The sequence below is a fragment of the Pan paniscus genome, chromosome 16, assembly GCF_029289425.2.
Source record: "Pan paniscus chromosome 16, NHGRI_mPanPan1-v2.0_pri, whole genome shotgun sequence".
Taxonomy (NCBI): Eukaryota; Metazoa; Chordata; class Mammalia; order Primates; family Hominidae; genus Pan; species Pan paniscus.
In genome coordinates, this window is record NC_073265.2 from 90,807,927 (window position 1) to 90,834,337 (window position 26,411).

The 26,411-nt window shown below is 43.0% G+C and overlaps 1 protein-coding gene across 1 annotated transcript in view; it reads right to left on the minus strand.

The window, feature by feature from the left end:
- CHSY1 (chondroitin sulfate synthase 1) overlaps positions 1-26,411 on the minus strand; it is a 76,025-nt gene that overhangs the window by 42,123 nt on the left and 7,491 nt on the right. The window contains exon 2 of the mRNA XM_014341600.4: positions 17,308-17,803. Within this exon, the coding sequence (XP_014197086.3) occupies positions 17,308-17,803 (496 nt within the window). The remainder of the gene's footprint in view (positions 1-17,307; positions 17,804-26,411) is intronic.

Here is a 26,411-nt window from a genome sequence, read left to right on the forward strand (position 1 = left end):
AGAAATCACATAGGTATTCCAACCTCAAGGAAGGAGAGTATAACTCCCCACCCGTAAGTGTGAGCTGCATATTAGTGACCTTCTCCTGAACAGCACAGTATGTAAAGGAGGGGAAAGGGTAACTCTGCAGTGAAGAAACCTGACAAACACTCCCTTCAGCCAGGTGATCAAGGTCAACATCAACAATGATAAATCATGCTGACAGTATGTACCCTTGATATGACGTGATGGAAATAGCATTTTATCTCTACAGTCTTCCCCTCAGAAATCCGTAACGCCAATCTAATTGTGAGAAAAACATCAGACAAATCCGAATAGAGGAAAATTTTACAAAATACCTGACTAGCACTCCTCAAAACTGTCAAGATCATCAAAAACAAGGAATGCCTAAGACACTGGCACAGACTGGAGAAGCCTGGAGATATGACAATAGAAAAAAGACAGCAGGTCAAAGCTAAGGACATTTAAATAAAGTATAGATTTTTATCTTTATAATTTTTCTGTAAATCTAAAACTCTCCAGCTGGGCACAGTGGCTCATGCCTGTTAATCCCAGCCCTTTGGGAGGCTGAGGCAGGTGGATCTCCTGAGGTCAGGAGTTTGAGAACAGCCTGGTCAACATGGTGAAACCCCGTCTCTACTAAAAATACAAAAAATTAACCTGCTGTGGTGGTGTGTGCCTGTATCCCAGCTACCAGGGAGGCTGAGGTGGGGAATCACTTGAATGCAGGAGAATCGCTTGAACCTGGGAGGCGGAGGTTGCAGTGAGCTGAGATCGCACCACTGCACTCCAGCAGTGCATAAATAAAACTCTCCTCAAGTTAAACTTATGTTAAAACAGGCTGGGCGTGGTGGCTCATGCCAACAGAAGGCTGAGGTGGGAGACTGTCTGAGCCCAAGAGTTTGAGGCTGCACTGAGCTACAGTCATGCCAGCCAGGGTGACAAAGCAAGACCCTGCCTCAAAAACAAACCCCTCTATGAGGCCCAACAGCTGTCACTTGAATAGACTGTTAAACATATGAGTATACTAAAAGTATCCCACCAAATGAAGAAATGTTAAGAACCATGAAAATCTTCCCTTTGTCACAAATTCTCAACATTTCAACTTTATTGGTTCTTTTCAAACAAATACTGGCGGTATTTACAAAAAAAAGGTATAGTGCAGTATCATACAGAAAAAGAAAATGTGATCATTAGAGTTCAAACTGCAGGCTCCGCAGTCGGCCTGCCTGGATTAAAACTCTGAATCTATCTCTCTACAAGCAGTACAACCTCGGACAAGGTTAAATAATCCTGTTTTAGGGAAGAACGGAAGCAGAGGCTTAGAAGAGTGCAGTTTAAATGGGGTTTCTCTCTATACCAAAAGAATAAGATAACCTTAAACCTCATCCACCCCCAAAAAAATCTATTTATTACAAAGGCTTAACTGAATCAATGTTCAATTATAACTGCCTCCTGAAATTAATAGTGATTTCTGCCAAGTTAAGTGTCAGTTAGAAATCTTAAGTATTACGAAAGGCTTAGATCACCAAGTGATCAACAGCATTCAGTCTCTTAAAGTTGATGGACTGCAGACTACACAACAAAGGCTGAGGCCCTGGTAGATTTCTATGCAGCTGGTAAAGGTATAAAGCAGCTTCACGAGGATGCATCCAGTTCCACGTAGGGAGGGGTGGATTATCTTTTTAAAAATAAACAAATCATACATTTTTAAATCAACACAAGCAAACGTCAAATTTCATGGTAAATAAAACCTCTGTAACACAGGGCCCACACTCCACAGCTTACTTCTCCAAACAAACACCACTCAGCTCTGCCCAGGTACTGACCACCAACCATCTGTGGTCCACTGGTTCTCAGGCTGCCACTGAGGTTGATTTTTTTCAAGTACTGTCTCGTACACCAGTCATCAGCAGAGAAAAAAGTTTCCCATTGTTATGCCAGCACATACCCCATCCTTGTCCACCCATACCAGAGGATTCTTGCTTTTCTTGAGATGGAGTTTCGCTCTTGTTTTGCCCAGGCTGGAGTGCAATGGCGTGATCTTGGCTCACAGCAACCTCCACCTCCCAAGTTCAAGCAATTATCCTGCCTCAGCCTCCCAAGTAGCTGGGATTACAGGCATGTGCCACCACGCCCGGCTAATTTTGTGAGGGGGTTTCTCCATGTTGGCCAGGCTGGTCTTCAACTCCTGACCTCAGGGGATCCGCCCGCCTCGGCCTCCCAAAGTGCTGGGATTATAAGCATGAGCCACTGTGCCCAGCCTAGGATTCTCTTTTTAAACATAATATTCACTTTTGATAAGAATCTCCCAAATACCTGCCATCCAAGTCAACTATTAATGTAATAAGTACCCAAACGGTGAGTGTTCAAGCATTCCAAGTGCAAACTAAGCAAACGTAAATCAAAGTTTCCTCCTATTTCATTGGCCTCCCCTGCTCAGTCTCCTCAGCTGGTGCTCCCTCACCTCTGACCTCTAACCCACTGGAGCCTCAACCTCAAGGCTCAGCCCTCAGAACCTGCCTCTATCTCCCTAACTGCCCGCGTACTTAAATACCATCAATATGCTGCAGATGGTATTTGTATATCAAGCCTGAACTTCCCCAGTCTTCCCCTTTACCAGGAACCCTATCCCTGTGAGTTCCCTGGGAATTCAACTGCTCAGGCAACCTCTCTCTCTCCCCACATCCTATCAAGTCTACCTGCAAAATTTATCCATTTATCCACCATCCAACCACTTCTCACCAGTCACCTGGTCCCAGTCACTTTCCCTCCCCTCTTCGCAGATGTATCAGCATCCCTGCCAACCAACCTCCCTGCTCCAACTCTGCAGCTGCCTCTCCATGAGCAGAGCAGAGGGACCCTCTGGAAATGGAGGCTCGTCTGCCCCAACTCTCAGGGCCCTCTCAGCTCACTGACTGTAGCCCTCAATGTTCTTATCACAGAAGGGGACAGGCCTCACAGGACGCTGCCCCTCTCACTCACGTGCTCTAACTCAGCTTCCGTGTTTTCTTAGTCATGGACATGTTCACTGCCTCAGGGCCTCCGCACGCCCATTCCCTCTGTTTGAACTGCTCAAAAGGTCCTTTCCCAGATATGACCATGGTTTGCCTCTCACTCTCTCAGCTGGACGAGCAGCCCCGTCCCTCCATCAGTCGACCGCCTTATCATGCTTGTATTGCTTCAGACTCAGTGCCACCTGCGAGCAGCCCCGTCCCTCCATCAGTCGGCCGCCTTATCATGCCTGTATTGCTTCAGACTCAGTGCCACCTGCCATTATTTCTTTATTTGTCTCCTTATTTTCGGACATCCCCATAGAGAAACAAACGCATTGAGAGAATAGGAGCTTTGCTGTGTTCACTGTGGCAGCCCCTATGCCTATAGTAGGGCCTGTCACACGCAGGTACGCAGACAAATTTTTAAAAATATATATTAACAGGCCAGGTGCGGTGGCTCACGCCTGTAATCCCAACACTCTGGGAGGCCGAGGTGGGCGGATCACTTGAGATCAGGAGTTCAAGAACAGCCTGGCCAACGTGGCAAAATCCTCTCTACTAAAAACAACAACAACAACAACAACAATTAGCCAGGTGTGCTGGGGTGCGCCTGTAATTCCAGCTACTCAGGACGCTGAGGCACAAGAATCTCTTGAACCCGGGAGGAGCCAAGCTTGCCCCACTGCACACTAGTTTGGGTGACAGGTTGAGAGTGTCTCTCTGTCTCTCTCTCTCCCTCTCTCTCTCTATATATAAATAAAGTTTTAAAAATTAAGTTTGTATTATCTGGGATATTCAATATCCATGCTCACTTTACCCTAATAAAGTAACCAGAATTCTAAATTATTACAGAATCAATATATAAGCACCTAAAAAGCAAACAGGCATTCCTCAGGTGGTAAAAATAAATGAAACCATACTCAACTTTCTGCCTTAAATAAACCACATCATTTTAAATAAAAGTTTTGTCTTTAAAACCAGTGTACCTGTTCCAGGAGACGGCACAGACATGTTAACTATGTGAAAGAAAAACTAGCACCTATAGTATTTTTCTGTCACAGGGGTTTTTTTTTTTGTTTGTTTCTTAAGAAAAGGCTGTGGAAATAATTGCTAGACATCCAAGAAAATAGCTTTGTACTTTTTTTTTTTTTTAAATCCCTGCCAGAGTTCAATGAGAGAAAACACAGAAGCCAAGCACTACAGGGTTAACCAAGATGATGTCAGCAAGCCCGAGCGTTAAATTGCTGAGTGAACGCTGAAAGATCTTTTTAGCCAGGGAAACATTTTGCTGTAATGGTACCATTACAAATTTTTTACAGTAATAACACAGCACATTATAAGCTTGCTCAACTGATAAGCTCTTTGTAAGGGTTAGAAGTCTACAGCCCTCACACACAAAGACCTTTCTGTCTGAGAGTTCTTAGAAGTCAATAAGCTAAAAATCACATCCTGCACAATATCCACTTAGAGTCACAGAGGATCTAGTCTTCTATTGCTTTGCCTAGTTTCCCCTTGGCATGGAGAAGCCATCAGGATACAGAGGCAGAGACAGCGACATCACTTTTGTGTCCAATTATCTCTTGGTTCTAGCCACTTTGTACTTCAAGACGATTTTAGATTTAAAGAATTGTAAAGATGGCAGAGACAGTTCCCACAGCTTCACCCCGCTTCTTCTGATGTTAACATCTCACTTAACTATGCTACACAGAGCAAAACTAAGAAACTGATACAAGTATACACTATTACCTAAAGTGTAGACTTTATTCAGATTTCACCAGTTTTCCCACTAATGTCCTTTTTCTCTTCCAATCTAGGGCCCCACAGTACATTTAGTAATCCCACCTCCTTGGTCACCTCTAACCTGTGACAGTTTCCCTGTCTTTCCTTGCTTTTCGTGACCCTGACACTTTTGAAGAACACGGGTCAAGTATCTTGCGGAAAATCCCACCCCTTGGTTTTGTCTGAAGTTTCCTCCTGATTAAACTGGGGTTGTGGATTTGGGGAAGACTATGCAGAGGTGATGTGTCTTTCTCATGCCATCATGGTGGGGGGTACCTGATACAAATGTGACCCACTCCTGCGATGTCAAGGTGGTGTCCACCAGATTCCCATTCTCCACTCCATTCAGGAGCCTCGAGTCACCCTGTCCCTCCACAGTCAAGAGGAGGGAAATTAAGCTCCACTTCCAGGAGGAAGATTATCAAAGACTTTAAAATGAGCATTAAAACCACCACAGTGACTAACAAATACTTTGTTAACTACTTTATTTGAGACAGAGTTTTGCTCTTTGCCCAGGCTGTAGTGCAGTGGCGCGATCTGGGCTCACTTCAACCTCTGCCCCCCAAGGTTCACGTGATTTTCCTGCCTCAGCCTCCCGAGCAGCTGGGATTACAGGCGCCCACCACCACACCCGGCTAATTTTTTGTATTTTTAGTAGAGACAGGGTTTTGCCATGTTAGCCAGGCTGGTCTCGAACTCCTGATCTCAGGTGATCCACCCACCTCGGCCTCCCAAAGTGCTAGGATGACATGAGCCACCATGCCCGGCCAACTACTTTGTTTAAACTATAATTTGTTTGATAAATAACTCCGGAGTTACAGTTCATGGCAACCAACAAAAGCTGAGGCTTAAGAAGGCTTATAACCAGACCACATGAACATGTGTGATATCATCAATTACAGAAACAAAATATGTTTTAAAATATCTTACAGTGTTAGCTTTAAGGTGTTTGTCAGTTTAACCCCCCGCCAAAAGTCCTTTGTTTTCATCACCTCATCTACTACAGAGGACTTCCACACGGGGACTCAGGCCTCGTCTACCACAGAGGACTTCCACACGGGGACTCAGGCCTCGTCTACCACAGAGGACTTCCACACGGGGACTCAGGCCTCGTCTACCACAGAGGACTTCCACACGGGGACTCAGGCCTCATCTACCACAGAGGACTTCCACACTGGGACTCAGGCCTCATCTACCACAGAGGACTTCCACACGGGGACTCAGGCCTCGTCTACTACAGAGGACTTCCACACTGGGACTCAGGCCTCGTCTACTACAGAGGACTTCCACACTGGGACTCAGGCCTCGTCTACCACAGAGGACTTCCACATTGGGACTCAGGATTTAGTGCTTATCATCTGCTCACTTTTACAGTCCTGGCCCCTGTAACGATGTCTCAGTCAACAACTGACCCCTTAGACTGTGGTCCCGTAAGATTGTAATACCTTATTTTCACTGTACCTTTCATATGTTGTGATATGTTTAGAAATACAAACACTTACCGTTGTCTTACAGTTGCCTACAGTATTCAGCACAGTAACATGCTGTACAGGTTTGTAGCCTAGGAGCCGCAGGCTACACCATACAGCCTAGGTGTGTTGGAGGCTGTACCATCTAGGCTTGTGTAAGTGCTCTCTATGATGTTTATACAACAAAATCACCTGAGGATATACTTCTCAGAATGCATCCCTGTCATTAAGTGACACATTACTGCATCTGGTTATACAACTCATTGCCAGTAACATGGCTCAGAGGAGAGAAGGAAGGAAAAGAATACATATATATAAAGCATTAACCTATCAAACATATGACTGGGGGCATTTGTGTGCCAAGTCTGGCCTCCCACTAACCTGACTTTATAAAAGTTACTTACTAGAAAGACCCAGGGCTAAATGGGATGATGTCAATTAACAAAAACATAACTTCAGTTCCCACACATCCATAACATCACTAAATCATAAGAAATGTTTTAAGAGTATAAATGGCAATGACGGTTCTTAAACACTAGCAAGCATAAGATTCACCGGAGAAGCCTGTCAACAGCGCAGATCACTGGACTCCACCTGCCAAGTCTGGGGCCTAGAAATGTGCCCATCAGCAAGCGCCTCAAGGGAGTCTCTCGCAGACGGTCTGCCTCTAAGAAACTCCCACCTGGTCTGAGACCCGCAGGCAATGCTAATCCTTCACGTCCACACACACGCTGACTTACACTTCTAAACCTTACACTTCACCTCCGATGTTCCTATCCCAGACAACACTGCCACCACCAGATCCAGCTGCACCTCTGTTCCCTCCCCTGTTCCTTTTCAAACACCAGAGTCTTATTAGTTCAATAAAGATGATTAAATGTTAGAACTAAAGACTCAAAAGCTTCGCTGATGCCATCTTAAGACCTCTTAAAAATGTGAAAGGATGCCTTAGTGATTGGTTGGAACAGTCCAGAAACCCAGTCACCTTTACAGAAGGGCGTGGCCCAGGCAACGAGAGTGCCTCCCACCCCTCCCCAACTCATCCTGCCTGCTCTAATTGATCCAGGCACCCACCCTGTGCTTTCCCATATAGCTTACAGTATTCTGCCTTGGTGTGCAGTGGCACAGTCACAGCTCCCTGCAGCCTCAACCTTCCAGGCTCAAGCCATCTTCCCACCTCACCTCCGAAGTAGCTAGGACCACAGGCGTGCAACAAAATACCTAGCTAATTTTTTTTTTTTTGGCAGATACAGGGTCTTACTATGTTGCCGAGGCTGGTCTTGAACTCCTGGGCTCAAGTTATTCTCCCACCTTGGTGCTGCGATTACAGGCGTGAGCCACTACCGAGCCTTGTTTTATTCTAATTTCAAAATGCTCTGAATATTGATATACGTTTTAAAAGGCAGATTACCGTTGATATAGTTTGGATACTTGTCCCCACCCATATCTCATGTTGAAATGTAATCTCCAGTGTTGGAGGTGGGTCCTGGTGGGAGGAACTGGATCATGGGGGTGGATCCCTCATGAATGGTTTATCTGTGGTGCTGTCCTCCTAACAGTGAGTTAGTTCAAGATCTGGTTGTTTAAACATGTGTACCACCCCTCTCCCCTTGCTCCCACTTGTGCCATGTGAGATGTCTACTCCCCCTTTGCCTTCCACCATGAGTAAAAGCTCCCTGAAGCCTCCCAGAAGCCAAGCACATGCCTGTGCTATGCTTCCTGTACAGCTTACTGAACCACCAGCCAATTAAACCTCTTTTCTTTATACATTACCCAGTCTCAGGTATTTCCTTATAGCCGTGTGGGAACGGACTAACACGCCAGTTCTATTATGGGAATTGAGGTGATAACAGCTGTGATCTCAATCTCTTCAAATGTATACAGGAAATGCCACTGTGCTATGTCTTAAGATAAAGAAAATGATATGTCGATCCCACCTCCTGAGAACGTGCTAACAGGCTCTCACAATCACAGGACTCTGATATACCCAACGGTGGAACCATTTCAGAGATGTTCATGTACCTGGAGAAGGTTTGTTTTGCCAACAAAATAATCACAGATCCAAAGCAACTAACACATCCATTTTAGGTAAACTATGATTGGTTCTGTCAAAATAGTCTTCCCTAAATTGTAAAAACAAAAACATGAGATTCCAAGACTACAACGTTACTACAAAGCATATTCAAGTATTTGTTTACATAGATCAAAATCTATGTGGTGGTCTCAGGGAATGAGTTCCGAAGGGCTTTGCTTTTCAGATACTTGAGGATAGTTTCCGGTAGCCCTCACATTTCACAAGCAAGCACTCACCTGTCCCAAACATGAGCTATGGTAATAGGTAACATGCATCAACTCAATTTATCCTTGGAACCACCCTATAACGTAGACAATTTTTACCCTCACCCCATCTTTAAGGAAATTAAGGTTCAGGGGAGTCAGGTAACTCGCTGCCCAAGACCACACAGCTAGTGAAGAACAAAGCTGAATGAAGCGCCATGATTCAAGTCAGGCCTATTTGTGCCCGAACCAATGTCCTCAGCATTCCCTGCCTCCCCTCAACTCTGATGCCATCTGGCCTTACCCTTCGCCCCACTCTGCCTCGTCACTCCACTCATGCTGGCCACTGTGCTATGTCCTAAACATACCACACATACTCCTCTGTACTGTCTCTCACTGCAGCCCACCTCGCTCCACCAGCATATGAGACCATGGTCTTGGCTTTCTGCACTGTTGTGTCCCCAGCTAGCACAGTGTCTTGCTACAGACGTCCAAAATTTATTTTTGAAATGAATGTATGTGAAGATTGTAACTAACTGGTTGGAAGTCTTTCTAATTTTTAGAGCACAATACCCTGACTTCTTAAACAAAGTATAAGGCGACACTCAGCATAATTCATCTAATTATAAAAAGCAAAATTTAAGCTGTGGAGCTAAGTCCCCATAACAGATGCTTTTAGGTGACATCAGTGAAAATGGCAGAGTGAAGACCTCCAAAAATTCTGTCTGCCCTGAAAGTAAAGCGAACACTGACAAAAATGGGCAGAGGCAACCTTTCCAGGACTCTGGATATTAAAGATTTGCAGTACTCCAGACAGTATTTATGCAAGAAAAAGACAAAAATTTTGGTAACAGTAAGCTTGGTGGCATTTTAATTTGCCCTATTTCCAGTCTGTTTTCTACCCTAGCCTTGAAAAACAACAGTCTACAATCACAGCAAAAACCAGCAGCTTGGAAGCCACTAGAGGGGTCAAAGAGGGGCTGGAGCTCCTTCAAAGCCCCATTCCCAAAGAACTGTCATTATCTGACCTATCTGGTGGTTCCCTGGAAGACCTTGCAATGTTGTCTTTATTTGACCTGACTCAGAATTTTCCTATTGCAAACAGCTTCTTGGAAGGGGAAAGGGGGCTGGTCAAAAACAATCACAGGCAATTGTTGAATGCAGCACTGCCCAAGGGGATGGCTAACCATACACGCAGTGTATGGGGGGAACAAACAAACAAAAAACAGGCTAAATAAAAAGCTTAAAAAGAAAAGCAGGGAATAAGATGCGATATGGGGTTTTGAAAAAGCTTCAGTATATTACTCCTGGGAATCTACAAGGCCACATGCATGTGTGGGAGTGTGTGCAGGTTCAGCAAAGACCCAAGAAGGCCCTAAGCTCTCTGTACAAGCAAGTTAAGTAGTTAAGTAACGTTTAAGGCAGGGTTGTCAAATGCCTGCTGAGTGTTCAGGGCAAGCACCAACAGGTATACAAAGACCCTCAGCAAAGAGCCAGAAACTTTTTAGTTCCAGGCATCTAAGGAAATCTCTGTCCAGTCATTAGCTAAGCACTAAGCAAATCATGTAGAGACTTCCGTGGCCACATAAAAAAAAAATACACTGTACGGAACTGGTTCTGAAAAGACACTAAACAAACAACAAAACCCAGCAATAATATCCCTGAAGGGGTAGAATGTGATTTCAATAGTTGTCACATTTAAATAATAGTAAGTAAATGTCTAGTTTCCAAAAAAAAAAAAAATTATGAGGTATCAAAGAAACAAGAAAGTATGGCCCATACAAAGGCGGAAAAAGCAGCCAATACGGAGACAGAAATTATTTGTATTTTTAATGAGCCAAACAGAAATTATGGAGTTGAAAAGTACAATATCTGAAATGAAAATATCACAACAGATTTGAACAGGCAGAGGAAAGAATCCATGAAACTGAAAATAGGCCATTGCAATTATCTAGTGTGAGAAAGAGAAAGAAAACAGGAGTAAAAATGAGTAGAACACAGCATGACGGGCATTCCAAAGGAAAACAGAAACAGAGAGAAAGGGGCAGAAATACTCAAGAAATAATAAGTGAAAAATCTCCAAATTTGATGAAAAACAAGCCACATAACCAAGAGACACAACAAACTCCAAGTATGATAAACTCAAAGGGATCACCTAGACACATCCTAATCAAACTGTTGAAAGCCAAAGAGAATCTTAAGAGTAGCAAGAAAAGCAACTCATGACATACAAAGGATCCTCAATAAGATTAACAACTGATTTCTTATCAGAAACCATGAAGGCCAGAAAGCATCCATTCAAAGTGATAAAAGAAAAAAAGATTGGCAACTAAGAATTCTATATCCAAGAAAGATGTCCTTCAAAAGTGAAGGAGAAATTAGGAAAAAAGTGAAGGAGAAATTAGGACATTCCAAGAGAAACAAAAGGAATTCATCTCTAGCAAACTTGCTCTATGAAAAATATTAAAGGAAGTCTTTCAAGCTGAAATGAAAGAACATTATACAGTAACTCAAATAGGCATGAATAAGAAGCCCCATAAGGGTAACTACATAGGTAAAAAAGGGTATAAATGTATTTTTTATTTGTAATTCCTTTTTTCTCTGATCTGATTTAAAAGATAAGTACATAAAGCAATTATTATAAATCTCTGTTGACTGGCATACAATGTATAAAGATATAATTTATTTGACAACAACAGCACAAAGAGAGGAGACAACACAGCTACACATGAGCAAATCTTGTGTTTACTACTGTTATTAAGTTGGTATTAATCGGAACTAAATTATCAGGTAAGATGTTCATCCCCAAGGCGACTACTAAAAAATACAGTAAAAGAAATGACAAGGGAATTACAATGGTACACTAGGTAATAAAAAAGGTAGTACTGGAGTAACAGAAAAACAAAGATATGACATACAGAAAACAGCAAAATGGCAGACATAAGTCCTCCTCTATCAGTAATTATATTAAATGCAAATTAATTAAATACTCCAATTATGAGGCAATATTGGCAGAATGCATTTTTTAAATGATCCAACTATATGCTGTCTTCATGAGAGACACACTTTACATTCAAAGACACAAACAAGTTGAAAGTAAAAGGATGAAAAAAGATATACCATGCAAATGGTAACCAAGAGAGCTGGAGTCATTATACTAATATCAGACAAAACAGACTTCAGAAAAAAATTGTTACTAGAAACAAAGAAGGAATTTTATAATGATAAAAGTGTCTATCCATCAAACAGGTATAACAAATATAAACATATATACATCCCAAAACACAGCCCTGAAATAAAAGGAGAAAAACCTGACAGAACTGAAGGAAGAAATAGAGAATTCAACAATAACATTAGAGACTTCTGACTAGGTACAGTGGCTCACATTTGTGATCCCAGCATTTTGGGAGGCTGAAGCAGGCAGAACACTTGAGGCCAGGAGTTCAAGACCAGCCTGGTCAACATGGTGAAACCCCATCCCTAATAAAAATACAAAATTTAGCTGGGCATGGTGGCACACTCCTGTAATCCCAGGTACTCAGGAGACTGAGGCCCGAGAATCGCTTGAACCGAGGAGGCAGAGGTTGCAGTGAGCTGAGGTCATGCCACTGCACTCCAGCCTGGGTGACAGAGCGAGACTCTGCCTCAAAAATAATAATGATGATATTAGAGACTTCAATATCCCACCTTTTTTTTTTTTGAGACGGAGTTTTGCTCTTTGCCCAGGCTGGAGTGAAGTGGCGTGATCTCGGCTCACTTCAACCTCTGCTCCCCAGGTTCAAGTGATTCTCCTGCCTCAGCCTCCAGAGTAACTCGGACTACAGGCGCCCGCCACCATGCCCGGCTAATTTTTGTATTTTTAGTAGAGACGAGGTTTCACCATGTTGGCCAGGCTGGTCTTGAACTCCTGACCTCAGGTGATCCACCCACCCTGGCCTCCCAAAGTGCTGAGCCGCCACGCCCGGCCCTAATACCCTACTTTTGATAATGGATAGAACATGCAGCATTAGTGCTCACTCTTTGGGACATCTAGCCACTGCGGGTCTGCCTGGTTCTCAGGCCTGCGAGTTTAATGGGCAGCCTAAATGAGTGAGGAAGGAACTACTGGAACACAAATCATCTCTGTGACAACCCAAAGTCAAGAAAAATTATTTTTTTGTGGAGAGAACATTCAAAAACCTCTCATGAGGTGATGGACATGTCAACCTTCCTGATTTGATCCTTATACAACATACACATGAATACATTAAACCATACTCCATAAATATGTACAATTATAATGTGTGAATTTTTTTTAAAAAAGAAACATTATTTCTTCTATTATTAAAGGGAAAAATACCACAGGCTTCTGGTATATGGATGTTCAACATTCCTTTATAAGACAGACTAACAAGGAAGATTTTATCTTTTTACACATTTTGCTGCAAACTCCAATTTCCCTTGATATATCCCTCCCCATAAAAAGAACATTATCCATTTCAGCCTTCCCTGTACTGTTTTATATTTAAAATCAGTATCACAGGTTTCATATTTTTAATTTCTTTTCAACTGGTTCATGAACATATGGTCTTTGTCTCCTCAACTACTCTGAAGTCCTTGAGGGAGAAAAAGGTGGCCATTCATGTTTCAATCTTTTGCAATTTCCCTACCAATTCAGAGGGCAGTTCTGGGCTCATTAATGAACCCTTAACAAGTACTTACTGGCTAACTCAGAGCTTCATAACTGGTATATTTTGGTGTGCGGGTGTAACATGAACAAGTTCCATGTGTGCCCAGATAACAATCCTTCCAGGCCTAGAGTGGTATGGGGCTGTAGGGGTGGTGGAGGGGACAGGAGCTAGGGATTGGGGTAACAGCAGCCCTTGGAGGCAGGCTCCTCAGCGTGAGTGAACTGAGTCAATGTCAAGATGTGAAAAAGATTGGGGAGCCTTGGGCTAAATGACCGCCTAGAAACACTGCTGAAAGAACTGGAAATAGCCCAAATGTCCATCAAAAAGACGAAGTTCTTTTATTTACCAAATGGGAAATCTTCCAAGACATAGTTGGTAGGTACTACGCTACCATTCATGTAAACGGGGAGAGAAGTAGAAACTTAATTGTTTGTATATGATCTGATAACCATGATGGCTAATCCACAGCGGAAGCCCAGGGGCCAGAGGCAGAGGAAGGAAGGCGTATTCCTATAAGCCCTTTGCACTTCTGAATTTTGAGCCACGCGACAGTACCGGCTATTAAAAACAATTAATATTTTAGAGCTGTCAAATCCACCTTTGCCTATCTCCAAATTTCATTAATAATCATTACTGTCTACAGCTTCACCCCTAGTCAAGTATGAGAAAATAATAGAAGAAAGATCTATTGGTTGCCTGCGTGCAGTCTGTGAAAATCCACTGGGCTCGACGCTTACGACCTATGCACTTTCCCATACGTACAGTACACGTCGAAGCAAAAGTCAAAGACAAAATGAATAGGTTACTTAAGTCAATTTTCTTTTTGTTCCCTAAGAGTAGTATAGCTTTTCATGTATTTGCCTTGATAAAATGAATTCCTATTTCAAAATTTTCAATAATAATTCTCAAAAACACCTCACCTGAGTTGAATCAATATTGCTGACACCATGTGGCAAAGGGAACCAGGAGCTGAGCTCCTCCCAGCTCTTCCCCAGCCTCCAGGCCTACACTCTCACTATCCTCTGACTTCTCTGTGAGTTTAACATCATTTCCAAACAAAGTTCTCAAGGCTATTTATTAATAACCACCAGTAATTATCAAAACAAGTTTAGAAATGAATCTAGACTTTGATTTTGACAGTTGTTCCTCACAAGTCATTTTAATTACCTAAGTGTTATCCCAAGGTATTATTTCTACTCCCCCCAAAAAACACTATACCTTCTGGCTAGGCTTATAATAGGGCAAAATAAGTACCTTCCAAGTCCCAAAGCTTAACGTAATTGTCTTTAACATAAGACTCCACCTCAATAATTTCCCATAATTATTGAGGGAAACTAGATTTACAGGAAGTTTAATAAAAAGTTCCTCATCCACACGAAGGATTAATCTTACCTGAGTGGTGAACACAATGATAAACCTAATAACAACTTAGGTTAGAAGCACTTAAAGCTTTATAAAAAGAAAAAGAAAAAACAGAAATCAAAGGTCTAATAAGATGGCAAGTGTTCCAACAGATGAATTCTTAACATTATAATGAAGAACTACACGTGAAAGGGAACACTTCAAACATGTAAGAAAACATACAGGAGAAAAAATACTCGTGACCTAAGGAAGGGAAGAATTTCTTAAACACAAAAGCACAAACCGTAACGGAAAAGAATGATGCATTAGACTGCACTTAGGTTCACAATTTGTGTACAATAAAAATCCCACAATTAAGGTGAAAAGTTAAGTCACAGTCTGAGAAAAGATACTCTATCCAGAATAAAGCACTTCAACAAAACCGTAAGACAACATTTCAGCAGAAATATGGGCCAAGACTATGAACAGGCAAGGCAGCTCACAGGAGAGAAAAAGAGAGCTCTGGGCACTGCAGGTGGGAGGGCCCTGTGGCACAAGCCCAGGAGAAGCCTGCAGCAGTCAGTCAAAGCTCTGACACCACAGGGCATTTAAAGAAATGCAGAGCGGCAGCAGGCCCAATAACCACACTCCCAAGGAGAGCCTTGCTGCTGCTGTCCCTGACCCACCTCCCAAGGCAGGGAGACAGGGAACCACACGGAGAGGAGGCCTCCTCACCAACCAGGTCCCTTCAGCTGATGAGGCCACTGACAGGATGCACCAAGCCTAAGAGGGGGCTCCAAGTGTCCAGACAGGATCATTCCATGCACCCCTTCGCAGGCCATCAGAAACCTTTTGTGATTACCTCACGTCAGAGGAAAATCATCTCCAAAATGGCCTCCCACCCTGCAGCCCCAGGATGACACTTTCTAACTACATCTTGGCACTAACGCTAAACCCAAGTTCTTGATCAAACTCAAGAGACTGGCTCTGTTGGTGTCTGTCCAGCAGTATATAACAGCACGACCTAACTAAGACATACTTTAAAAAATTCTCTCCCAAAAGAATGTCTGTCTTCTATGATTCGAGCAAGAAGGTTGGCTTCTCGGAGATGATGGTCAGGGGAAAGTGTTCCAAAATACACAATGTGTTACATATTTTAACCATAATGAAATGTGTCAAGGTTATAACTACTTAATTAGGAAAAATGCAGAAATATTGCCAGCTGTATCCTGCTTAAAACACCGTGAAACCCTCAAACAGCTTTCCTCGCTGCAAAAATCCATGACAACAGAGAGATCCCGTAGGCCCAGTGAGCTGTCCCCTATGTGCTGGGGTTGGGGGGATAGTGTAAGGCACACGGGGATTGAAGAGTTCACTCAAGATCACATTTAGGACTTAAAATGTATCTTTGTGACTTTGTAATTAAAAATTACATGGCCACTCCCTGTATGCTTGAAAATGTCCACTTCCCTAAAGTTCAAACAACAAAAAAAGTAAGAGTGATTAGCAGACATTTAAAAGCAAGTCTAGGGGTGGACAAGTACAGGCAAGAATACTGCTCTTTCACTCAAGTACGTGCTTTAGAACATTAGTTCAGAAAAAAGTTAACAGTTCATATTAGAAAGTGTATTCTTTTTCTTGGGCAAAAGATCTAGCAATTACCTCTGCTCCTCACAACTGCCAGGAGTTTATCAACCTAAAGACAATAGAACCTAAATAATTTTTTTCGCCATTAACTGGTATCAGATTGTGCAATCTGCAGGCAAAGGGTGCAGCAACAACAGAGGAAAGTCCAAAGCCAGTCCATCTTCTCTAGAACTGCTACAGAGAAAACATTCACAAGCGGACTTCCTTCGGCAAATTTCATTTATGTGTCACGGTAACTCAGGAGTTGCACGACAACTATTCTGAAAGCAACAACTATATTATACACTCACAGATTAAAGTAACTATCTGAACAGTCAAGGTACACAACAAATGCGAAGTCAAATGCTATTGGCTTTTTTACACCATGATTCCTTTTATAAATTCAAAACATGTTAAGTTTCTAATCTGTGTAGGTCATTATGACCAGATGAGAAGAGCCAGGCCTTTGCGAAAACAAATAGGGAGATATCCTACATTCTTGCAATTACATCTGTGGAATCAGCAGAAGTCAGACAAGATGATTTTCTAGATAATCAAGAAAATATCACCGTGACCATCAGCAACCCATTATCTTTTCTTTAGGCCCCAAATGCCATTATTTATTAACTAAGTATTAGGACAAATGTATGGAAGAGCCGGGCACAGTGGCTCACGCCTGTAATCCCAGCACTTTGGGAGGCTGAGGCAGGCAGATCACAAGGTCAAGAGTTCGAGACCAGCCTGGCCAGCATGGTGAAACCTCGTCTCTACTAAGAATACAGAAATTAGCCTAGCGTGGTGGCGCCTGCCTGTAATCCTAGCTACTCGGGAGGCTGAGGCAGGAGAATTGCTTGAACCCAGGAGGCGGAGGTTAAAGTGAGCGGAGATCGCGCCACTGCACTCCAGCCTGGGAGACAGAGCAAGACTCTCTCTGGGGGGAGAAAAAGTACAGAAGATATGCGCTCAAAGCCAAGAAAAGGTAATAAAGGGGAACTGAATTTTTTTTTTAATCTAAGGCTAAAAATGTAGAATAATACCAACTTTAACCCTCAAAGACGATATCATCTCTAGTTTCCTATGATACGCTCAGAACTAATGACAAAATTGACAAAATTAAGTTTTTCCCATGGTAAAGAATTCTGTTCTTACCTCATAAGACCAGACACACTGCACCCCTGCAAACCTCCGGACACATCTTCCCACCTCCACGTCCTCATGGGTGGTGTACATCTCCCGGAGACACTTGCCAATGTGCGGCACCATTCTCCGAAGCACCTCCCGGCTCATGATCACGCCAGGCCCCCCCATGCAGAAGTTCTCACCAGGCTCGAGGGCCAGTTTTCCCATTTCTTCCGTGGTGCCCAGGCCTGTCTGCCCAAGAAAGAGGGGCTCGCTGCTGTTCAAACTCCTCAGGAAGTTCTCCAGACGGTCTCCTTTGATGTACACGTCATCATCTGCTCTCATAAACCATTCATACTTGTCCAAGTAGTGGTCGTGCATGTACTTGAGCATCATGAAGGACTTCTTCTGGGGCGGGTAGGAGTCGTCCACACCCCGTAGTGGCACTACTGGAATTGGTACAGATGTGTCAGAACCCTCACTTGAGAAGAACTGAACTTTCCCAGGAATTGTCTTGGACCATGTTCTGGAATTAAAATAAATATCAGTTAGAGAACAGTTTATTCCAAGCTGATTTTCAGGAATTCACGTTATCTGCTCATCTTGTATCGCCGTGTTCAAGGGAATGATAAAAAGCTACTTGGCCTGCTTGGTTCCTCTTAATGAAAGCCCAGGTTACCGCATATTGCAAAGTCTAAATTAATTTTCAAAAGAACCCCAACAAAAAATGAAGAAGTGTTAAAACTGTTCTGGGATAACTAAGTTTTAGTTTTGGCTGAAAACCAAACTGCCAGGGAACCAAGGTCTGGGTATACAGATTAATTTTGTGATACTATCAACTCCCTACCTAAAAACTTCTCAGCTCTATAAAACAAAAAACAAAATCAAATGGTTCACTCAAAAAATTTTCTTTGAACCAAGTGCCAAGTATGTGCTAAGCTGAAGGGATGCAGTGGTGGACAAAAACGTGATCCCCAACTCATAGAGAGGACATCAGGAGAGACAGACACTTACCAGAATAATGCGACTAATGTATATATTATTATGAACTAAGAGAAGTACTCCCAAAGGGCAGAGCACAGGACATGAGCTGGACCAACAGAACAGGGAGCCTTCCCCTGAAACAGGGTAAACATCAAGGAATGCAGGGCACGAGAGCGCTGTCATGAGGCGAGGAAGAAGGCTGATACAGTTTGGCTGTGTCCCCACCCAAATCTCATCTTGAATGATAGCTCCCACAGTTCCCACATGTTGTGGGAGGGACCCAGGGGAAGTTAAGTGGATCACAGGGGCAGCTTCCCCCACACTGCTCTCATGGTCAGGAGTGAGTCTCATGAGATCTCATAGTTTTACAAGGGGTTTCCCTTTTTGCTTGGCTCTCATTCTCTCTTGTCTGCCACCAAGTAAGACGTGCCTTTCACTTTCCGCCATGATTGTGAGGCCTCCCCAGCTATGTGGAACTGTAAGTCCATTAAACCTCTGTTTCTGGGCCGGGCATGGTGGCTCAAGCCTGTAATCCCTGCACTTTGGGAGGCCGAGGCGGGCGGATCATGAGGTCAGGAGATCGAGACCATCCTGTCTAACACGGTGAAACCCCATCTCTACTAAAAATACAAAAACAAAATTAGCCGGGCGTGCTGGCAGGCGCCTGTAGTCCCAGCTACTCGCGAGGCTGAGGCGGGAGAATGGCATGAACCCGGAAAGCGAAGCTTGCAGCGAGCCGAGATCGTGCCACTGCACTCCAGCCTGGGAGACAGAGCAAAGACTCTGTCTCAAAATAAATAAATAAATAAAATAATTTTTAAAACCCCTCTGTTTCTTTATAAATTACCTATTTTGGTATGTCTTTATCAGCAGTGTGAGAACAGACTAATATAGAGGCAAATGTGGCCGGGCGCAGTGGCTCATGCCTATAATCCCAGCACTTTAGGAGGCTGAGGCAGGCAGATCACAAGGTCAGGAGTTCAAGACCAGCCTGGCCAACATGGTGAAACCCCATCTCTACTAAAAAAACAAATACAAAATTTAGCCAGGCATGGTGGCGTGTGCCTGTAATCCCAGCTACTCAGGAGGCTGAGGCAGAAGAATTGCTTGAACCCGGGAGGCAGAGGTTGCAATGAGCCGAGATCGCACCACTGCACTCCAGCCTGGACAAAAGAGCAAGACTCCATCTCAAAAAAAAAAAAAAAAAAAAAAAAAAAACCCAGAGGCAAATGTGCAAGGCCTGGCAGAGTACACTAGAGATGCAGGCCTCTATGTTGCAAGAGCCACAGGAAGCCTCTAGAGGGAATGTGGCAGAAGACAAGATTAAGGCCCACACATTTTGAACTCCCTAGGAATGGAGAAGAGGGCCGAAGGAAGCCAGAGTGCACACAGGAAGACCACTGAGTAAACTACTGCAGCAGCCCAGACCCGGGTTTAAGAGACAACGGTTGCCCATCAACAGAGGGAAGATGAGTGGTCAACTGTGAGGAAACCACGTAAAGGGTTTAAGAGACAAGGGTTGCCCGTCGACAGAGGGAAGATGAGTGGTCAACTGCGGGGAAACCACGTAAAGGGTTTAAGAGACAAGGGTTGCCCATCAACAGAGGGAAGATGAGTGGTCAACTGTGGGGAAACCACGTAAAGGGTTTAAGAGACAAGGGTTGCCCGTCGACAGAGGGAAGATGAGTGGTCAACTGCGGGGAAACCACGTAAAGGGTTTAAGAGACAACGGTTGCCCGTCGACAGAGGGAAGATGAGTGGTCAACTGAGGGGAAACCACGTAAAGGGCTTAAGAGACAACAGCTGCCCATCAACGGAGGGAAGATGGGTGGTCAACTGCGAGGAAACCACGTAAAGGCTGCTTCTGCTGAGCAGCTAATTGAAGGCTATCATATCGCACTTCCCCTCCTACTTTCTTCACGTTCTGTATTCAGATCTAAAGTTGTTTGGCTACAATAATTCATTCATACAGACTACTTCCAAGAAAAATGTATTGTGCAGAATAAATAAAATAGTAAATTTAATCCTAAAATCAGAAAAGCAGTTATCAAATGATGTTCTTTCAAATATTTTTTATTTTACCTGTTACAAGTGTATTTATTATAGTGAAAAATTACTTGAAGGATCAATGAAACCCCCACACATCTTTAAGGGAAAGTCTTAGGAGAGAAATATCTGAAAAGATACACACCAAATCTCTGCGGAAAAGGTACACAAGGAGGAAAATTGGGAGGAGCTGGAATGTGTGTGGACAAAGGTGACTTTCACTTTTTATTCTATGCATCTCTATATTGAAGGACAACTGCATAAGTATCATTTTTTTTATAAAAAATTGTGATAAAATATACATAACATAAAACTTATCATCTTAACCATTTCTAAATGTAAAGTTCAGCAGCATTCAGTGTTGTGAAACCATCGGCACCATCCATTTCCAGAACTTTTTTCATCTTGCAAAACTGAGATTCTAAATATTTACTTTTGTAATTTTAAAAAGAACTTACAGTGAAGTACTTGGAAAACAAATGACTGGCTTTTATTTCTCTTCCAAACCCAAATATGAGGAATACAAAACAACTTTGAATGTATCTCTTTCAAATAGGGGCAAAATTCAATGGAATTCAACTTTCTGCCAACACGCCTCTCAAAAAGTGCAAGGATTAAATATATACATTTTTTCATCAAATTTAGGATGTTAACTGGAAGATGCACCATTGTTTTATCTATCAACAAATTTAAAAAATACTGCCAATCACAATCCCATGACGCAGGTAACTATAACATGCATCCTAATTTCTGAGATGTCAAAATCACAGAATGGATATAAGATGGTGTTGTTAATGTTTTCCCTTAGTGCCTATGGATTTAAAATGGACCCGTATTCTTACGCCACTTAAATAACTCATTAACAAAGAACAAGAATAACAACAAAAAACAAATTCAGCCCAGACATTCATTCCACGGTTATTAACAGATACTGTTCTAGGTACTGCACTTCATTTTCACAAAGGATATGGTCCTGAAGAAAAAGGATGTAGAATAAACGTAGAAATGTGGCAATTAATTTAAAGAAAAACCAATCCCACCTACAAAGGGACAAGTCCTTTCGCAAATGCGACAATGTGTGAATGTGTGACAAGCTATACACAGTCTTCTGATGCGGTGACATATGGAGGGGAGATAACTTCTCAGAACTCCTCCAGCCTTGGGAAGTTAGTAAGGACAAAATTATAGTGCAATGACCCCCCATTCAAGTCGAGGAGCCCCTGATAATGCTCTCTTTATAGAGAAATGTTTTTCACTTGGCAGTCGCAACAATTCTTTGAAAATGTAACTAATTTCAGTGCTTGGCACATAATAGAGGTCACTAAATGTGTGCACTGAATACTGCCCACTCGTGTACAGTAAGTGACTTAATGGTGCCGCATGTGTTTGCAAAAGGTCAGAAATCATTTCTATCTTGTATCTTTGAGAAATTTTCAACCTAGGAAGCCATGAAAATACTAAAACACTATAATGTTATTTGGGAGATGGGGTGGGTGAGACAATTCCTGCCTTCAAAGAACAACCAACTAAGGAGGCAATCTACAGCATCACGGTCAAGAGCTGGCTCTGGAATCAGGCCATGGGGGCGAGAACCCCAGCTCCACTTTGGACAAGTTACTCTGTGCCTCAGTTTCCTTATCTGTAAACGGGGGTTGTTGTGAGGGTTAAATGAGTTCTCTGTAAACAGCTTAGAAGCCTGCCTGGCACTATGTAAGTATGATTATTATTAAGGAAGACAAGAGTTTGCAAATCAAATAAGGTAGTGAAAGAAAAAGTAAAGAAGACAGGAAAGTGTGGGCTCCACATGGACTCGTCAGTCTCAGGAGCACACGGAGCAAAGGAAATGTGGAAAATGCTTCTTACATTTCTGGCTAAAAACCTGAGCCTCAAGCTATGTATTGAAATCCTCTTTTACTATCAACTTCAGACAATGTTACAGGAAAGAGGTCTAACTTTAAATTCCACAAGTATTTTTGCTGTAGAACACGAGAAACTTCCCTATTAGACTGAGGATGAAACTTCATTTTAGTTTGGCCCTGCTTCCCGTGTGCCCCACCAGGAAGAATACAGTGAAAGAGGCCCCAGCAGTACAACCAGCACGTACGCAATTAATGCCTCAACTATGACTTGAAATGGTGTAATTTGCCCAAGAAGAGAAACCAATTAATTTTAAAAACAGTCTAACCTCAACCCTACAGTTTTACGGTAACTCCACCCAATTATTATCCGTTCCTTTTTAGGTAACTCAGGGAAAAACCTCATGTTGTCCTTTTCTGTTCTAAATGACTGGTGGTTGGTTTGAGGGAAATCTCTCAATGTCAAGTCTTTGTAAACCCTCCAATCTTAAGAAATTATAATCTTTTCAATTAGGGTCCTTTAACTTGAAGAGCTCCACAAAGTGAACGAGTTCTGGAACATAAATCGTGATTCACCACCATCCTGAGAAGGAGGAGGGGATGCATTAATAATTTCAAATAATTGAAGGGAATGCCCCCAAAGAAGCAAGCTGTCCCCTCTTCTGCAATATCAACAAGTCCAGTTCCTTCATTTTCATAAGCAAACGTCAGCTTTGCCATCAACACATTTGTTACCGGGAGCAAAGAACTCTCACTTAATTGAAATGACAAAACGTTTGCAGAGGCCTTGCCAGAAAAAGCTCATTTTCAATGAACTGATATCCAACTCTTGCTCAAGCCCAGATAAGACAGCTGAAACCTGAGAGTGCCAAGTGAATCCTCCATCACTCTAGGTTTCCAAACGCTATTCCTACACTGAGTTAAATCACAGTTAAGTAATTCAGCTGGACCAGTATTAGCTTAGCTAAGGAATGCCTTTGCTGGTTAGGACTTAACCCATTTATGTCAGAGGTTGCGATTTTTTTGTGTGGAAAAAAAATCAGACTTTGGTGATAACCTTGAGCGGGATATAAATAACTCCCACAAGCTTAGCGTTCCAATAATGGAACTCTAGGCATAAATGGGTTAATATCATAGTCTCCACTTCCATTCAGTGTTAAGAAAAACTACATAAAATACACTTCTGTACAAAACTGCATCAATAGCATGACTCTTGTCCTCGGTAAATATTCATAATATACGGGTAAGCTTAAAAAGCAGGCAACAGTATATACTTGTGATGTGGCTTACCAAGGGAACAAAAGTACATATACAAAAATAAAATAACGTACAACTCCACCCCCAAAGTATTCACCGTGGTTATTTTTGGATGGGAAAACCAGAAAGGATTTAATAGTCTTTTTTTTTTGTTTTCTGAGACGGAGTCTGGCCCTATCGCCCAGGCTGGAGTGCAACAGCGTGATTTCACTGCAACCTCCGTCTCCCGGGTTCAAACGATTCTCCTGCCTCAGCCTTCCGAGTAGCTGGGATTACAGGCACCTGCCACCACGTCCAGCTAATTTTTGTACTTATAGTTGAGACAGGGTTTCACCATGTTGGTCAGGCTGGTCTCGAACTCCTGACCTTGTGATCCGCCCACCTCGGCCTCCCAAAGGGCTGGGATTACCGGCGGAAGCCATCGCGCCCGGCCAATAGTCTTCTTTGTGTTTTCTAAATTTTCTAAGTTTTCTGCAACAGGTATATTTAGAGCTGGAAAAAAAGTTTTAACTGGGCAAAAGCTTTGAGGCTAACAAGCAACCAAAGAAATCAAAACATGTAACAACAGAGAATTTTTACTTTTGTAATAAAATTTTTTTATCCAACAAGAAAAACTGAAAGAAAAATGGAGTAAGATTGAGTCGTTTCGATTGTGATTTTTAAGCTTTAATAGTTATTCTACTAGTTACCATTAAAAAGGTGGGGAGATTTTCTGTGAGTTCCCCGAAATCACTATTACATGTGCTGTCTGATGGCTACACGGCAGTCAGTTTGAAAGGACTCATGATAAAATCATCTTGGAAGTTAAAGAAGGGAGGATATGGGTTTTTCTCTTTGTAGAACTGATGGACAATAGGAATTAAGGGTATATACAGCTGTTCCTTATCATCCAAGACGGAATGATCCCAGGACCCCAAAATCCACAGACGCTTTAGTCCCTGATATAAAATGGTGCAGTATTTGCTTAAACCTTCACATACCCTCCTGTATACTTTAAATCGTCTCTAGATTACTTATAATACCTAATACAATGTAAATGCTATGTAACTAGTCGTTATACTATATTGTATTTACTTGTATTGTTTTTATTATTGTTATTTTCTATTGTTTTTCCCCCCAAATATTTTCAATCCATGGATGGTGGAATCCACAGATGTAGCAGATAGCAGGGCCAGCTGTATTTACATTCTCCCCTGTTACAGAAGGGATTTAAGACAACTTAACCAAAATGCATACAGGATGAGAAAAATCAGCAAGAAAATGAGACCAAAGAAAAGGAAGAGTAGGAAACCCTTACGCAAGGAATGAAAGGCAAATCCTGGTGGGGGCTGCCCTGCCCAGGGCAAACCCTGACTCAGTGAGAGCACTCTCAGGAGCCACCACTTCAACTGCAAAGTGCTCTTGTGCTGAGACCTACCTGCCATCACGTGACCTACGGATGTGCTAGTGGTGGGCCCAAATTCAGCTACAAACTTTTCAGCAGGCGCCATGAGAAGTCACGAGACTGTGTCCTACTGTTCAGGGTTAAGTGTAAAAACTCTTTCAGATACTAAGGCCTGAGGGAAACTTCTCCCGAGGTCAATGATGGAGGTATCCTTACAGGAAGCACAGGGTGATGGAGCAGCAGTCCAAGTTCATCCTTCAAAAAAGTACACGGAGGGCACCACTCTATGCTGCCAGTCAGAGCCACAGCCTTCAGAAAAGGCAGAGGTCTCTCAAGGCCACCAAGTGATGCCACGGGCCTCTCCTCGGCCGGAAGGAATCCCCTCCGGCAGGATGTTGCAAACACTGTTCAATCCCTCATTTCCATCTTCTGCCTTGGTCCCAAAAGCTCTGCAGCAAATGCATTCAGCTGCAGTTTCCCACTTCTGTGCATGTGGTTTCCGGGTATGTGGTTTCCTCTTTCAAAACCTTTAACTGTCTCATCGTGCACGTCCTTATGACCTGTCCAATCTCAAACCCTTTTTGAAAGGAGGTGGGAAAATGTAACAGAGGCTGTGAATGGTGGGAAAATTATTTTAAAAGAAAAACCAAATTATACTCCTTACTGTCCATCCTAAAAAATAGACTTGAGGGGAAAGCAAGCAGTAAAGAGCCCTTTTTTTTCTTAATTAAGCTGTTGGCAGGGTGGATTACGGCTTCCCACTTCAACAATGGCCTGGGCACAAGCCCAGACGGCATTCCAAGGTATTAAGAGCTACGAGGAGCCCGCCCTTTGAGCCCAGGTTCACGGCAAACAATGGGAACAGAGACCACAAATAGGCCACTTTTGAAACATCAGAATTAAAATTTGGAGTGTAAATGACAGAAGATGAATTCTGATCTCACGAGACATTTCCAAAGCTTGAAAGTGTTGGAGAGCTCCTTTTATAATTTGCATATCGCTGCTGTACCCTTAGAAGTATAAATATGTGACTAATACTTAATGATCCACATGAACCAAAAATCAGTATCGTTTAATGCCAACAATTAAACCAGCCTGAACTTGTTCTGGCCGACCACTTTGCAAATCACCGTCTCCCTGAACTGAGGCACCGTCCTGTATAAAGCCCACCTAACCACCGTCACCAGCCACCCTGGCCCCACAGCCTCCACACTGGCTCTCCATCCCACACACGCGCCTCCCAGGTGATCACCCACATCACTTTTCCAGTCTCACGGACGCTGCTAAGGCTGGACAAACAGTCATCGTGGATAAGGAGACCAGCCTTACACACACTTCAACCACTTTCAGACCCACTCCCAGCGTGCATGGCTTGGCGACTTGAAAACCTGGACAAAACCTGCCGGTCAAGGACAACTTTGCAGTGCTTGGGCTGGATTTAACTGAAGGCCAGACAACTTGATTCCAGTGTTAGCTTCTGAGGCCACATTCTGTGTCTGGATCCGTGTGCGCCTCTAAATTGTGCCCAATTACCTGCAGACACTGCCATCAGAAACACGCCGAGCAACGTGTAACAGCCTTTGCGCCTATGGTCCACCTAGAAAACC